The 17455-nt window shown below is 39.0% G+C and overlaps 1 protein-coding gene across 1 annotated transcript; it reads left to right on the top strand.

The window, feature by feature from the left end:
* Positions 1-3065: 3065 nt before the first annotated feature.
* Positions 3066-13286, top strand: LOC101746651 (uncharacterized). The gene is made up of 8 exons (XM_004922971.4): positions 3066-3266; positions 5357-5458; positions 7953-8052; positions 8818-8986; positions 10172-10288; positions 11019-11155; positions 11659-11845; positions 13112-13286. The coding sequence occupies exons 1-8, from the start codon at positions 3214-3216 to the stop codon at positions 13204-13206; spliced, it is 960 nt and encodes a 319-aa protein (XP_004923028.3). The 5' UTR covers positions 3066-3213; the 3' UTR covers positions 13207-13286.
* Positions 13287-17455: the final 4169 nt, after the last annotated feature.

The raw sequence follows: 17455 nt of genomic DNA, 5'->3' as shown, positions 1-17455 counted from the left end.
CGGTAACCATGATACAACATAAGATATTTGACAAATGCCTGAATCTCAGTTACGACATTTTCAAGATTAGTCTGCATATATACAAGTTCCGAACAACAACATTCGGACCGTCGGTCTACCGAGCAATATCACCCGCTCGGTGGAAGATCTTCCCTTTGTCGTATATCTCCCCTACAGATCATATATCTCATGATATATATGATCATATATCATGAGATATACGATCATATATATGCTCGTCTGCTTACAAGGCCCATGTTCACGATTGACTTCCACGGTGAAGGAATAACATCGTGTAATAAAAATCAAACTCGCATTACGCAAATTATATTATAATTATATATTAAAATTATAATTTGCGTAATTACTGGTGGTAGGACCTCTTTTGAGTCCGCGCGGGTGGGTACCACCACCCTGCCTATTTCTGCCGTGAAGCAGTAATGCGTTTTGGTTTGAAGGTCAGTCGTGGTATTGGCGTTGGCAGCATATACTTTGTAGATGTCTATGGCCTCCGGTAACCACTTAACATCAGATGGGTCGTGAGCTCGTCTACCCAACTAAGCAATAAAAAAAAATTAGACCTCACTTCTATGGTAGGTGGAGCTCCGTGAACTGGCTCATCCGTCTGTCCAATCAAAAAATATATAATAACATACGATCATTCTTACTTTTACACAAATTATAGATATTAAAGATATTTTCATATTCACGTTATTTCAATGTTTTATTGAGAACAATTCCAATCGGAATTGAATTTGTTCATAGCGGGGTGAAAGGTCGCCGCACCAATATGATAAGCTAATGCTGGTTCTGTAGCCTAATCAAGTTCGAGGTTGAAGCGTTTAATATAACTCTAGTGGTCCCCCCCGAAGTCTAAACTCGATCATAACTAATTTAAATTAAAAGTTTGAACATTATTATGGTTCTATTTTCACATTTCTATAATCATTGTTATTTAATCACAGATTTCGCCAAAACTACACTATAGACAACACAGATTAACAATAAACAAAAGAGTATATTTGCGTGACTGTGTCAAATACGTTGCGTGTGTGTAGCGTGTGCAATGTTTTTTATTAATTGTATTTTTATCCATAATTTTAAAAAGATATTAGCTTTCTGCACTTCTCCTCTATATTCTCTATAAGTGTGGGAAATTTCATACCCCTCCGTCCTCGCAATTTTCGTAAAAAGGGGTACAAAGTTTTTGCTTCACGTATTAATACATAATATGAAGTGATAATGTATCTAATATCTGTACTGTTTAAAATAATTTAAGTAGTGCGTAAATTGGTTTTTTATTGCTCTTCAGAGTCTTTACCGGTGGTAGGACCCCTTTGAGTCCGCGCGGGTAGGTACCACCACCCTGCCTTTTTCTGTCGTGAAGCAGTAATACGTTCAGTTTGAAGAGTGGGGCAGTCGTTGTAACTATACTGAGATCTTAGAACTTATATCTCAAGGGGGGTGGCGCATTTACGTTGAAGATATCTATGGGCTCCAGTAACCACTTAACACCAGGTGGGCTGTGAGCTCGTCCACCAATCTAAGCAATAAAAAAATAAAAAGAGTCGGTACTTCTGCCGACAGCTGGCCTTTTTTTTCCCTTACCTATTCACTGGTAGTGTAATGGGATATTCCAACTACGCCTGGGTGGGAAGGTGAGCTCACAGACTCAACCTGAGAGAATTTGCTAATACAAACCCTACCAAGAGCAGCCCTTTGCAGAATCTACCACTGAGAAGATCCGGCGAGAAAGCCAGTGGGATCATTACGTTGATGGTGTTAGATTTTGGATTGGAGCTGTCTATCCAGCTGTGAAAAGAAGCTGTGTAACATAAATTGTGATCATTGGGGATCCTATTGAAATTTTATTTTTGACTCATTAGAGTAAACGTGTCTATTGTTCTTTGAGTAAATGAAACTGTATTTAATAATATGGAAATGTTTTATTGAACAGTACTTGGTACAATCATTACCACACACACAGACGAAGCAATGCGAAGAGAGACAAAAGACAATCACGATGCTTCCCATAGACTATACATATATCATAGATAGAAAGTATCTACATTGCTTGTCTATTAACAGTGTCAAACGAGCTAATGCTCGTTCTGTATCTGTTGGCGCCGGTAGGCAGCGGCTTGGCTCTGCCCCTGGCATTGCTGAAGTCCTTGGGCGACGGTAACCACTCACCATCAGGTGGGCCGTATACTCGTCTGCTTAGAACGGCAATACAAAATATAGCGATGAGATGTCGGGTGCAAGGCTTATCCGAATAAAAGTGGAATGTATTTATAGCTGGATGATGCGTTTTTTTGTTGATGCATGTCGTTTTATTTTGCAAGTCCACACCTCTCCCTCGCTTCCGCCGCGATGAGGAAAATAGGGTTGCTATGTTTCGAATAGTATCTGACTATCAACATAACGGAATCTTTCAAAGTAATTTTCACAAACTTCAAGGCGTTCGATTCATTATAAATTTGCGTACGTATTAAGAACCTGATATACACAGGATAATTATAACTATTTATTTAGATTTTCTTTTAAAGCGTTTTTATGTTTATTTTTAAACTATTTTTTTTAAAGCTTAGTTGGGTGGACGAGTTCACAGCCCACCTGGTGTTAAGTGGTTATTGGAGCCCATAGACATCCACAACGTAAATGCGCCACCCACCTTGAGATATAAGTTCTAAGGTCTCAAATATAGTTACAATGGCTAGCGCCACCCTTCAAACCGAAACGCATTACTGCTTCACGGCAGAAATAGGCAGGGTGGTGGTACCCACACGCACAAAAGGTCCTACTACCAGTAATTACGCAAATTATAATTTTAAGGGTTTTATTTTTATTAAACGATGTTATTCCTTCACCGTGGAAGTCAATCGTGAACATTTGTGGAGTACGTATTTCATTAGAAAAGTTGGTACCCGCCTGAGATTCGAACACCGTTGCATCGTTCAACACGAATGCACCGGACGTCTTATCCGTTAAGCCACGACGGCCTCGTATCTGGTACTTTCTATCGAGTCTACGATGCTACGTTTAACTATAGCTGCTATTAATGTATCATATCGCAACTGATCATTAACGACTTTATAATAAAAAAAGCAATAAATTTAAATCGACCGATCGTGTTATTGTGCCATCAAAAATTAATTATAATTTAAATATAATTAGTTTCTCAAAATCCCTGGTGTCGAGCAGACGTGTACCATGCACAATTATTTTTGGATCGTCTTTTGTTTATCGATCTGCTGTTGCGTTAGGTACGTATTATTTAGTAAGACTTAATCATGAAACTGGTATACTTTTTTCTGGGCCGGTGTCCGAACTTCCCGCGAGACCTCACGTCTACGGAACGCGTGGTGTGTGTGGGACTCGACGATCCGCAGATGGTGGGAGCGTGCCGTGCAGCCTCGACCCCCGCAGGTCGCCCCTTGACCATCACCGGGAGGAGACAGGGTACTACCAGATAAGCGGCTCAACCCAAGTACGCCTGACGGACGGATCCTTCGAGGCGAAGACTCTGAAACCAATAAAAGTGATCATTAAAATTTAATCGAGCGCTATAAAATTGCGATAAAAGAAGGCCTTTTGGATTGTATGAAAATCCGATTCTCATTACGTATATAAGGTATATTCCACGAGGAGATTTGCGAGGAATTGCTTGAGAAGATTCTGTCGTCTTCGTTTTGCCATCTTTTAGTGCGCAATCGATGTATAGTTCATTTATACCGCACTGATCCTTAGTACGTTCTCAAAGTACATTTCTGCCACTCTCATGCAGGTTCTGGAATAAACTCTCCTCCCCAATATTGCCTGAGTACTGTGACTTGTTCTTTTTAAAACGAGAAGAAGAGAAGAAATAAATCCTAGGCGGCAGGCAATATGCATAACGGTGTTTCTATTAGTGCTGACGTCCATTTGCGACAGTAACCATCACGTGGAACTTATACTAGAGTATCAGCCTTCAAAAAACAACAGATGTGATTAAATTTTTAAGAGTTACGCACCGTCTGTACTGGATCACATTACAACAAATATTTAAGCAAATTAAAACAATTATGCGGATTTGATTTCTGTAACACAGTATCCTTTAATTAGGAAGTCGTTCATGAAGACGCATTAGGTGAGATTTACGTAGGTATATAATCTGATATCTTTACCGTAAGATTTTTGCTCACTGAGTTTCTCGCCGGATCTTCTCAGTGGGTCGCGTTTCCGATCCGGTGGTACGTTCTGCGAAGCACTGCTCTTACTAGAGCCAGTGTTAGCAAGAATCCCGGTTTGAGCCCCGTGAGCTCACCTACACGTCAAGGAGAAACTGAAATAGCCTCTCAAGGCTATCAGCATGAAGGAAAAAAAAGATTTTATTCTAGACCGTTAAACAACAGACGCTTAAAGGTTTCTGAATTACATCCACTAATATATTATTGGATAGTTAGTTAAAATATGTTATCTTTTTATTAATCTAACACGTTAGAGATAATGTTTTCAAACGGAAACAAAATTATTATGATGGAAATATGATACGTAATTCTCTAATTACGATTCATTTAAATTTATATACTAAACAAAAGAGTTAATATAATTTATCTATTTCTTGTCTGTATTTGTTTTTTTTTTCTTGTATCTGCGGAATTGTTTAACATCACGCTCCCTCGCACTATAGTTTTTGAAATTTTGTTTTTAAGTTTTTTTTTTTTCGAATTTCGGTCCTCGAGATGAAAAGCGGAAAATTTATGGGATCAAACACTTCGGTGTCTGTTCATTTGCTTGGTACTTATGTGCGCTTCACTCAACGGATGAAGGTGTCAAATTAAATAAACTAGTGGCCCCGCAGTAGTCGAAATTCGACTATAATTAATTGGAAATTGTAAGTTTGTACACTATTGTACACACTGCTTGTATTTTATACTTCTATAATCACAAATTTCGCCAAGACTACACTATAAAAAATATTAACAAAGACAAACAATATTTAATCTCAATTTGACAACAGACGTCAAGAACAAAAGTTTGACAATAAATAGTATGCATGCGTGTGTGCGTCAACTACATGGTATGTAGTGTGTGTAATGTTTTCTTTATTGATTTATTGTATCTTTTATGCTTACTTTTACTATTACTTTTAAATAAAATTTAGCAACTTGCAACTTAGCATTGTGCACTTCTTCTCTATGTTCTCTATAAGTGTAAAAAATTCCATACTCCTCCGTCCGCGCAATTTTCGTAAAAAGGGATACAAAGTTTTTGCTTCACGTATTAATATATAGATAGCGAAAATATAAATATAATAGGCCGCGTTCATTTTGTGTTGTACGATTTTATTATTATTTTTTGTTTTTTTTTTAAGCGCAACTACGAACAGACCGAAATATATTATAGACAACGATGCGGGCGGTGACGATGCCATGGCGATATTCATTGCGATCCTGAGTGAGAAGTATTTCGATGGGTAAGCATTTGTCCAATCATATGGTACTTTTTTTTTATTGCCCTTGTAGGCAGACGAGCATATGGCCTACCTGATGGTGAGTGGTTACAGTCGCCCATGGACTTCAGCAATGCCAGGGGCAGAGCTAAGCCGCTGCCTACCGCGTTGTTTTTTAACATTCTTTTATTAGCTTGGTATGTACATAATATATAATTGTTTGTATCCAACTGAATGTTTGGACGTCACTTTCATCGACTTTAACTTGAAAATACGCATCAGAGACCTATAACAATTCAAAATCTTTATAACTTCGCTGTAATATTCTGACCAGTATCAATCGAATAAAAAATATTAAATTAATTATCAGTTCTGTTTGCTATTGAACCGTTTTTTGTTGTTGTTTTTAAGCTACATATCTTATTTGGAAATTTATGACGCAAAGGTCATCTGATCAGTGCTATTTTGTCGCACAACCCTTTAATCAGTCCTCACAAATTATTAATTGAAAATTATATTGATAGATTTATTGATGAGAACTTCGTCTAAGTTTTGTTATCTTGCCTAAAAATATGAACAATCGAGAAGATCATGTAACCAACATAAATAATAATTAATCTATAGAATACTGATAATATAAATGAAGTAATTTACTACTCCAGGGCCGATTAAGACATGGAATATAATATCCAAAAGCCTTACATACGCCACATATTTTTCTACTTATATAAAGTGAAAAAAAAAAGTAAATTAATATGACGCAAAACTACTTTTTTTTTTATCCTACCTACTCGTTGGTAGCCTAAGGGGCTATTCCAGGTAATCTCAGACTGGTAGGTGAGCTCAGGGAGGGGGGCAGCACAGCGGCGTAGCGAGGGGGGACATCATGCCCCGCGCTACTCACAAAGGGGCGCCAAATGGTCCCAAAAATAAAAAAAATATGGATAATTTTTATTTTTAAAATATATTTTAAATTTAAAGCCAGTGTAATATGATAAATTTTAATTCGTAAATAAAAAGGAAAAAAAGGGGGGAGCACTATATAAAGGTATTGTGCCCCAGACCTCTCGCCGGATCTTCTCAGCGAGTCGCGATTCTAATCCGGTAGTAGATTCATTTGCAAAGCAGCTGCTCTTGAGTTGTTAGTTCTCCTTCAGAGGAGCTTCGGAGGCGCTCGGGTAACTGTATGCAAATCCCACCCCTCCTGGCTGAACCTTTGTTCGCCCACCTGTCCTGGTGAAACTGGAAAGGCCTCCGGGCTACCAGTAATCCGTCAATCATAAAAAAAGCGCGAATTTAGATCATTACGCCACTGCCCTAGAAGAACAGTGCCTCGCTGCATCTACCATCCGATTGGAATCGCGAGCCACTGAGAAGATTCGGCGGGAAACTCATAGGCTATTGTCTATGGGTGGGGTTGCAGGTCGAACTCTTCAACGTACTTGATGAGTCCGACGATGGTGACCCGTGCTTGGTGATCTAAAACCACTGAGAGTGGATCCAGGGGATCCCATAAGACACATCTTCGGTGACGATGGCTTTATGTTGCCCCGTCGCTTGGGTCGGGTATGTAGTTAGAGGCGGCCACGATAAGAAGGTTATCATGACGCGCTACTATATCAAAGAAAACTTATCGTTGACCTTAATATTATCATTCTTATGTAATGTTTGTTGCTCCCAGTTAGTTATTATTATCTATGTGACGTAAATTTAAGAAATAAATGTACCAGTAGTATTAAGTGTATGAATTATGTAACTCTGGTTAATTATAACTATAATACATATTATATTAATAAAATGCTAATTTCGTTAGATCTATATATTTTTTTTATTAAAAATGCGGGTGTTTGTATTTTTCAATGTTTCTTACGCATAACATAAAATGGCTGAATGTATTATGACGAAACTTCGATTACTAGATAAGCGGATGAGCTCATGGCCCGCCAGGTGTTAAGTGGTCACCGGAGCCCATAAACATCAACAACGTGAATGCCGCCACCCACCTTAAGACATGAGTTCTTACACGTCCTTACGGACCCATCAGATCCAATAACCTTTGCATTAGACGTCTTCAGCTCTAACACTTGGAGCAGGCTTAGGGACCCCGGTAACCGTACTCGTCGAACTCGACAAAGAGGTCGACGTGCAAGCTAACCCATGCATCAGCCCGCTGAGTTTCTCGCCGGATCTTCTCAGCGGGTCGCGATTCCGATCCTGTAGTAGATTCATTCGCGAAGCAATTGCTCTTGAGTTGTAGGTGTCCTTTAAAAAAAAACATGAGTTCTAAGGTCTCAGTTTTTACCGTACAACTGCTGTCCCATCCTTCAAAATGAAACGCATTAATACTTCACGTCATTGGCAGGGTGATGGTACCTTTTTTTTATTGATAATATGGGTGGATGAATGCACCGGACGTCTTATCCTTTAGGCTACGACGGCTTTTTCTATCCGTGCGGTTTTACAAAATACCCTTCCACTAGTAAAATTTCAAATATATTTTTGACTTTTTTGATTTCAGTCCAGAACTGATCGCTCTGACAACGGGCCACGGGAACACAGACGAGGAGCAAGTTACAATTAATAATCAGCAGATACTCAAGTTAGCTGGAAGACAAGATGTAAGTTAAACCTTGCATATTTATTAATACCCTAGCGACCCGCCCTCGCTTCGCTTCGGAAACTGTAATTTATTATTAATTTCTGTACTATTTAATGGATGTTATTATACATATAAACTATCTCTTCAATCACTCTATCTATTAAAAAAAAACCGCATCAAAATCCGTTGCGTAGTTTTAAAGATTTAAGCATACATGAGTCGTCTATTATCAAAGGTGGCAATCTGTGTATTAGACAAAAAAATGTTATTGATATGTCAATACAGATTGATTTGAATATAATTGTCTCCTTCAAAGAATACGGTTCAAAACCTGCATTAAATAAAGGTTAATACTTAACCTGTTATTTATCTAAGATGTCGTTCAGAAGAATTTTGTGACTGCCAATGGAATACAAAGTCAATAATTCGTTTTTCTGATTTACCAATAATTGTCCAAAAGTCACATTGCCGGCTTTGATAATAGTCGACTCACATATTGACAGACAGATATAGAGACAGAGAAAGCGACTTTGTTTTATACTATGTAGTGATATGTGCTGCAGCGTAAGCTGGTGTATTCAGTAAAATTATTCTTATTAAAATTTCTGCATAAAGACTTTTGAAATTCTCTCAAATTTTTTACCACAAATAGACGGATTTATTCGATTATAAATATGTACATCTTTTCTTTATATGGTAATACTCATAAAATGTGTTTATCCATTAGATGTCTGAGCACGTCTAATAGGCATTAATATTTAAAAGTAGTTTTTACATTCGATAGATACCGATCTACCGTGGCTCTGCAGAGGCTTTGGTCAGTCCCTTTGGAAATGTCTGGTACTACGGCCTAGATGGATTAGGGGATAACAACGATAGTTATACGGATCTATTCCCGCCTGCGGAAGAAAGCGCTGCATTTGCTCTTATTGAAAATTCTAAGAAATACGAAGGTACATTTTATCATTTAATTCATCACCAACAAAGTAATTATCAATACAAACATTGACAAATTGACAAATGTTCATGGCAGATGTCACCTCAATTACAAGTGCAATCGACAGTGCATTAACAACAAAAATAAAATTATATAACTTTATAACTAAGATTTGATTACATTTGATTGATTGCTTAATATTAATTTATATTTAATTGGGAAATGATCCGCGACAGATTTTTCCTGTAAGTTTTGAGACAATTAAAAAAAAAAACCTTGTTTCGTTTGTTTCAATTGTTTAGTTATTTTCTTAGCAGTAGCCGTTTGGTACTGCTCTCCTGCCTGTGTCCCTAAAAAAAGGAATCAAAATGAAGGAAAACCGGAGTTGATAGAATGAGATTAAAATGAGCAGATATGCTCTATTTAAAATTAGCGCCTACGGAAGAACTTGTAAGCTTGAAAGTGTGATTTCGAAGCTACATCGTGCATTTCAGTAAGATACGTCGCGGCAATACTGGCTTATGTCTCTGATACCTACTATGAATGATCAGCTGATGATCGTATTTTTATTGCAAAATGAAGTAGATGACGCTGTTTAGCGTAAGTACTGCTAGCACGTCATTACGGATCCTCCCGATCCATTAACGGTGCTTTTACGCACCACAAGCACCGGTCACCGTCCTGGTCGAACCCGTCGCTTGCGACAAAGGGGTCGACGAGCGAATTAACCCACAGACGCAGCCCACTGAGTTTCTCGCCGGATCTTCTCAGTGGGTCGAGTTTCCGATCCGGTGGTAGATTCTGCGAAGCACTGCTCTTCCTAAGGTCAGTGTTAGCAATTTGAGCCCCCTGAGCTCACGTACACACGTTAGAGCGAAGCTGAAATAGACTCTGAAGGCTATCATCATAGGTAGCAAAAAAAAAACGGAAAAAAAAGTGCTGCTGTCGGTTGTGGAAATGCCCATGTGACGTCTTTGTGAACGTGTGTGTATGTGTCGGAGCTTTGTTCTTGGTTGCTTGAAAAGTGACCAGAAGACGGCACCGTCAGGTGAACTGTGTGCCTATTAACACAACAAATATAAGATAAATTTGATGTTGTAGACTTAGAAATCTTCCGCAGGCCTTATGGATCGCGCATCTGCGTTAACCGCAGACAGGCAATAGCTAAACTCGAAAATGCAATAATTTTCTCATTTGGCAGGATCCCTTTCCGTTGTAACCATTGGAACATTGACGAACATTGCCGTGGCAATGAAGTACGACCCGAAATTTTTGGACCGCCTTTCGCATTTGTATATAGGAGCGGGACATTTGTATAGTGAGTAGTCTACTTTTGTTTTTTATTTTTTTATTTATCCTACCTATGCTGATAGCCTTGAGAGGCTATATCAGCTTCTCCTTGATGTGTAGGTGAGCTCACGGGGCTCAGACTAGGTGTGTTGCTAACACTGGCCCTAGCAAAAGCAGTGCTTCGCCGAATCTACCACCGGATCGGAAACGCGACCCACCGAGAAGATCCGGCGAGAAACTCAGTGGGCTGTTATTTTTGTTAATGTTGGATTGCGGACTGTATTTTGTTCGGAATTGTTTATCGAATGGAGCGATTCGCTGTTACCGAAATTTCTATATAAATTCGATCGATCTGTTAATATGACTAACAAACATCGACAAAGAATTAAATCGAATATATAAAATTCTCGTATCGCGGTGTTAGTTGCCAAGTTCCTCCGAAATTGCTCAACCGATTCTTATGAATTTTTGTGTGCATGTGGGCCTGAGAATCGGTCAACATCTATTTTTCATACCCCTTGTATACCCCTTTCATACCAATGTTAAGGGTGGTCCACCCAAAAAAAATCCTAGAAATAATGTATATGGCGTAAAAAAAATTGTCGAGTCAGCTAGTAATAATATTATGAAAGTCCATTTAGCTCTCTAAATGCGTCATAGAAAACTTTGACTAACGAAGGTTTTAGAATATAATAAAGAAACAGACACAAAAAGCTTTCCTGACGTGAACACGGAGCTTTCAATGCTTTTTGTAACAGGCAAAGAAGACCCAAAACCCGAATTCAACGCCTTGATGGACGTAGAGGCCTATCATGTGGTGATGCAGAAGGCTGACCCAGAAAAAGTGACAATTTTACCATTTTCACAAGGAAGGCTCCATTGCAACTTCAGTGCGGTAAGTTCATAAGCTTCGATGAGAGGATGAGCTAGGGATGGACCCTAGCCAGTGCGATCTGAAGAGAGATAACCACTAGGTTCATAGACTTCAAAGCATGAATTATACGGTTTTATTTAATTATTGCTTAGGTGGGTGGACGAGCTCACAGTCCACCTGGTGTTATGTGGTTACTGGAGCCCATAGACATCTACGACGTAAATGCGCTACCCACCTTGAGATATAAGTTCTAAGGTCTCAGGTATAGTTACAACGGCTGGCCTACCCTTCAAACCGAAACACATTACTGCTTCACCGGCAGAAATAGGCAGGGTGGTGGTACCTACCCGCGCGGACTGACAAGAGGTACTACCACCAGTTCCACTAGGTTCATAGACTTCAAAGTCATAAGAACTTATAAAAACCAACCACTATTCAAATTTAATTAATGCGCGGGAAATGAATAAGAAAATCAGGTTAACAAACACGAAACTAATGTCTAATTTGACTGTGTACACTTTTAGAGTTGGAGAAAAAATGTTTTGGGTGCTATTGACACTAAAATAATGAAAGCTCAGAATAAGCACGAAAGAATCTCCTTGACCAAGAACGTGAGATGGCAGTCACTGGACCCAGCGGTGATATCAACGTTCCTTAAACCGGATTTAGTCAAAGAATATAAATACGCCAAGAACGATATTATTATGTGCGGTGAGTTTTATTTTTTCTTTCTTTATAATTTCACATTGCTGATTTAATAGAACTAGAGGTCCCGCAGTAGTCGAAATTCGACTATAATTAATTGGAATTGTAAGTTTGTACACTATTATGATTGTATTTTATACTTCTATAATCACAAATTTCGCCAAGACTACACTATAAAAATATTAACAAAGACAAACAATATTTAATATATTCTCAATTTCACAACAGACGTCAAGAACAAAAGTTTGACAATAAATAGTATGCATGCGTGTGTGCGTCAAATACATGGTATGTAGTGTGTGTCACGCGTTTTACGCAAGAGCATCCGGGTGATGGAAGGCCGGCTATCCTCGACCCACGCTGGTTCTGGCCCAGCGGGGTATTCCGTAGGGTAACCCACTCTAACCGGCGCCATCTAGGCGGGCTTCGGACAGTCTGCCGACCGAGAGGGCTGGTGGTCGTGGCGCCGACGACCGCCAGTCCGGCGTCCCGAGGGGGAGGGTGATGGGAGAGATGTGCTCTGCACTAAACGCTTCACTTTCCCCCCTTTGCCTTGTCATGAGTTCTGTCTCATGCGAGGTTTGGACGTTGGTTGTTGAGCGACAGGAGGTTTTAGTCAGTTCGACTCTGACATACCCCGCCCAGTATCCCCAGAAAAGGGCGGAAATCCGGCGATTTCCTCCAGACCAAAAAAAAAAATGTAGTGTGTGTAATGTTTTCTTTATTGATTTAATGTATATTTTATGAATTAAAAAAAAAAAATTAGCATTGTGCACTTCTTCTTTGTATTCTCTGTAAGTGTGGAAAATTTCATACTCCGCCGTCTGCGCAATTTTCGTAAAAAGGGATACAAAGTTTTTGCTTCACGTATTAATATATAGATACTTTAATATGCTAACTTAAGTCACTTAAGAAAATAAAAGTAAAATGAACGATAATGAAAATAACGCAATTAATTGGAACAGACGAAACTTCTTCGACCTTTTTTAAATAAAGCTAAAGGATGTGACGTTAACGCGTCATTGCCAACTCTTTTGACGACGCTACTTAGCGTTTCCGTTATGCCAAAACAAAAAAAGATGATGTGGTGTTGTTAGAAGAAGAACGGCAAGAGATAAAAATGACGAAGACTTCACAAAGTCGCTGCTGCAAAAACGTTTAATTCAATTACTATGTATTGTTAGTAACGAAATATTCGAGTGTTGCCATTACCACACATTCAGAATCGGTGTTGTTAGAATTAAATTTTCATTTTTAAATTTCGTCTCGCAGGTAAAAACAGGGGTATCAACACAAACGAATTCGTACCGAAAGACGAAGCCAACGTTCGGGTGGTATATTCAATCGATATAAATCATTGTGAGTAAAATGAAGTTGATAACTTTGTAAAGTAGTTTTTATTTTATTTTTATCAATAAAAAATCATAATAAAAAATGTATACCCGAATAATTATGTTCTTTATACCTCGAATAGAACTTAAAATTAATATTTTTATAATAAGGAACTTCGTTCCTATCCGGTGTCCCACGACACCACACTTTTTAATTCTGTGTGGGATTTGTTCAGTAAGACAATGACATAAGTGCTATCATATTAATAATTAGTCTCAAGAAGCTCTCACGAATTAGAGATGCGGGAATAAAACTTTAATACGTAGGTAGTTAACTTCCTTTGCTATTGATATACCATTAACGTTTTTGAAATAAGCAAGCGCCATCTATGAACGGAGTACTGAACGTGTTTTTTAAATAAACAAGCGCCATCTATGAACGGAGTACTCAACGAATTCAAAAATGTGTTCCATTTTTCTGCGAAATACTATGGTTCATTGGTTCATAGCAATGTCAACAGAGAGCGCTGTTATCAGCATTTGTCTCTTGAAATTTATACTCGGATCACGATTTTATTTCAAATAAACATCATAATATTAACATAATCATTGGAGTAATCATTGGCGAGAGGGCATATTTTTATCGTGTGACTTGAATATGTGACATTACGTTATTTCCAATTTTATTTAATGGCTTGTATGGATGGACAAGCTTGCGGCCCACTTGATGCTAAGTGGTTACCGGAGCCCATAGATATCTACAACGTAAATGCCAACCACCTTGAGTAATGAGTTCTCAGGTATCTCTGCTTCATTTCTGCCGTGATAGGCAGGATAGTGGTATCTACCCGAGCCGATACATTCCAGCTAATAGGGTAAAACAGGCAATACACACTAAAGCTTTCGTTTACAGAAGGTCGGCTGTGAATAGCTCTAATCTTGGGCTAAGAATCAAAATATTAAGACATGTTTCTGTATAAATAAAATACAGGCTCGTATATTGAATATTTGCGATTATTCTTATTTTATTAATTTAAATTACAACTTGCCATGCACGGGGCTATAAGGCTGGAACGGAAGAGAGTGTTGCCAAGCGCCAAACATAAATTTAGCAACTTAGAACTTAGGTATTATTAATTATACATTATTACAATATAATTCTAATCTTCATATTTTGATTGAACACGTTTCAAATATTAAGACACGTTTCAAGTTTACTGTCGTATAGCTATTTCGGTCATTGCGGATCCTCTGATAAAAGGCATCGCGAGTGACCGAAGATTAAAACCCCAATGTCTATAAACGAAGGCCAACAAATATCGCCCGAAACTATTTGGGGTTATAAAAATTTAATCGTAAAACATCGTTCGCAATTCGACAGTATTTTATGAGAACATAAAAGAGTAATTTTTTTTCGTTACTATATTCTTGGGAAGAATAAAAGTTGAGTGCACAATAGTTTTTATGGACGCATTTAGCTCTAACACTAGGTGCAGGCTTAGGGACCCCGATAACGATACTCGTCGAACTCGACAAAGAGTTTGACGTCCAACGTAACCCATGCATCAGCTCGCTGAGTTTCTCGCCGGATCTTCTCAGCGGGTCGCGATTCCGATCCGGTAGTAGATTCATTCGCGAAGCAGTTGCTCTTGATTTGTTAGATCTCCTTCGGCGGCGCTCGGGCAGCTGCTAGCAAATCCCATCCCTCCTGGCTAAGCCTTTGCTCGCCCACTTGTCCTGGCGAAATTGGAAAGGTCTCCGGGCCACCAATTATATTTCAACAATAAAAAAAATAGTTTTTATATGAAACCTTACTCACACCTGTTTTAAATACATCATTCAAGGCCGATTTCAGTTCACGCAGGAGCCAATCACCGTAGACGCCCTAGACACATTCTTACGGATCCATCAGATCCATTAACTCTAGCATTACATAAGTTCAGATCTATCATTAAAAGCAGGCTTAGAGACAAGCAACGCCGGTCTCCGCGGTACGGCGGCCCTACCAGGTCGCCCGGGCGATGCCGCTGGTGTTCCGGGATAACCTACTGGGACAGAACCAGCCTGCCGGGTCGGAGCTCGATACACCGCTGACCGGGTTGACGTCGAACTTAAATAACCTAATGCAGGAGTTAGCTGGGACCGACATTTGTTCAGAAATCTGGCATTAGCTAATCTAAAAGTATTGATAACGAATTATTTGATAAACATTGCGATTGATCGGTGTGAATATTGTTTCTAGTTAAAAGGTACTATTATCTATGTTGACAAATATGCTATCAAACTACCAAAAAATTTAAGGAACTAAAAAATTACAATAGGACATGATTAGGTTCATTTACCAAAATATTATTAGTGAGCTTTTTTTTATGATTGTAGGATTACTGGTGGCCCGGAGGCCCTTCCAGTTTCACCAGGACAGGTGGGTGAGCAAAAGCTCAGCCAGAAGGGGTGGGATTTGCTAACAGCTGCCCGAGCGCCTCCGAAGGAGACCTAACAGCGCAAGAGCAGTTGATGTCTATGCGCCATTTTCGGAACCACTGTCCTAGGGCTAGGGCTGCGCTCTGAAGCTTCTTCGCGATTAGGGACTTGTTTCTACTCGAAAAGTAAATAGTCGTGTCGTCGGCGAATAAAGCTAACTGGATCGGCGGCGGCCGGGGAATGTCGTTGAAGAATAAGCTAAATAGGAGGGGCGAAATTGAGCTTCCATTTACATTTAGTTCTATTTCGAAACTATCTAAAAGTAGTTGATAACGAATTATTTGATCCACGTCCAGCTAAGTCGACTAGGCTATCAAGCAAATAGCTATCTTCTGAATGTTACTGCTTGCTTTACTACTGCACTGTGCCTACATCAATTCGGAGACTCGAAGCTAATTACGGTTTAATTACAGTTACCGTATTCGAAATTCGATACACAAGGACACGAAGAACGTGAAGCAATCGATCGGAATTCAACAGATATGCTTGAGTTTGTTTTTAAGGTAAATTTTAAGATAAGATTCCGTAGTTTTTCAGATACTAGTGGGAACAATAGTCGCAATTCGCCTATAATTAATTGAAATTATAAGTTTGAACACTATTATGATTCTATTTTCAAGAACTTTATACTTCTATAATCACAGATTTCGCCAAGACTACACTTTAGGTAAATATTAATAAAGACAAACAATATTTAATCTACTCTCAATTTCACCACAGACATCAAGAACAAAAGTTTGACAATAAATAAATAGTATGCATGCGTGTGTGTGTGCGACAAATACATGATAGTGTGTGTTATGTTTTTTTATTGATTTAATGAACACTTTAGGCATAATTGAAAAAATTATTAACATTCTGCACTCCTTCTCTATATTCTCTATAAGTGGGGGAAATATCATACTCCTCCGTCCGCGCAATTTTCGTAAAAAGGGATACAAAGTTTTTGCTTCACGTATTAATATATAGATATAGATTGCAGTGTCAATTACGCTATCCGCTTGATTTTGTGCTCAGAGCTATTTTTCATTTAGCGAACGTGTGCAAGAAATAGGAATTATTGAAGTTCAATTTCAATTATAATGGGCTTAAAAAGGGAATGCATGCGGCCTGTAACTTCTACGAACAGCTCGTTTTATGAGTAACGCAGAAGAAATAATATTTCTCGGTTTATTATCAGATGGAAATGTACTCCGCTTTGAACGGAGAAACAGCCATAATACGAGATAATAAATTATAGATCTTATTTCCTAAAGTAGACGGCAGCATTTACCTTGTGAAGCTGGTTGTCTCCCGCCGCCGAAATACAGTTTGTTTGTACTGCCTGGATTGATAGCTGTGTTGATCCACAATGCGTTTTCAGTGATTCTTTCACAACGCATAGCCCGTGGTATGAAACCCCAAGGTGTTTTCCGAGTTCTATGAGATGTCATTTTTTAAACGTGGCATGAGTGAGTCTTCCGCAAACAGTACACAATTTGGCCGAGCACCTGGCATTCCTGATGACCATGAGTAACAGCGAATGTATACGATCAGATATGCTCATCGGCCTCAAAAGATTTTTTTTATTACTTTTATGGGTGGAAGAGCTCACGGCCCACCTGATGTTAAGTGGTTAACAGGGTCCATAGACCATAGGTCCATAGACAACGTAAATGCCACCACCCACTTTGAGACATGGGTTCTAAGGTCTGCATTTTTACAGTACAACGGCTGCCCCACCCTTCAAACCGAAACGCATTACTGCTTCACGGCAGAAATAGTCAGGGTGGTGGTATCTACCCGGGCGGACTCACAAGACGTC

Source organism: Bombyx mori, chromosome 15, assembly GCF_030269925.1.
Source record: "Bombyx mori chromosome 15, ASM3026992v2".
Taxonomy (NCBI): Eukaryota; Metazoa; Arthropoda; class Insecta; order Lepidoptera; family Bombycidae; genus Bombyx; species Bombyx mori.
This window is presented reverse-complemented; position numbering and strand designations above follow the sequence as displayed.

Bases quoted from the DNA above. Each gene is read 5' to 3' on its own strand.
- LOC101746651 (XM_004922971.4), top strand. From the start codon at position 3,214: ATGCACAATTATTTTTGGATCGTCTTTTGTTTATCGATCTGCTGTTGC. The intron at 8,987-10,171 runs GTACATTTTATC...CTCATTTGGCAG, and splicing joins AAATTCTAAGAAATACGAAG to GATCCCTTTCCGTTGTAACC. The intron at 11,846-13,111 runs GTGAGTTTTATT...TTCGTCTCGCAG, and splicing joins GAACGATATTATTATGTGCG to GTAAAAACAGGGGTATCAAC.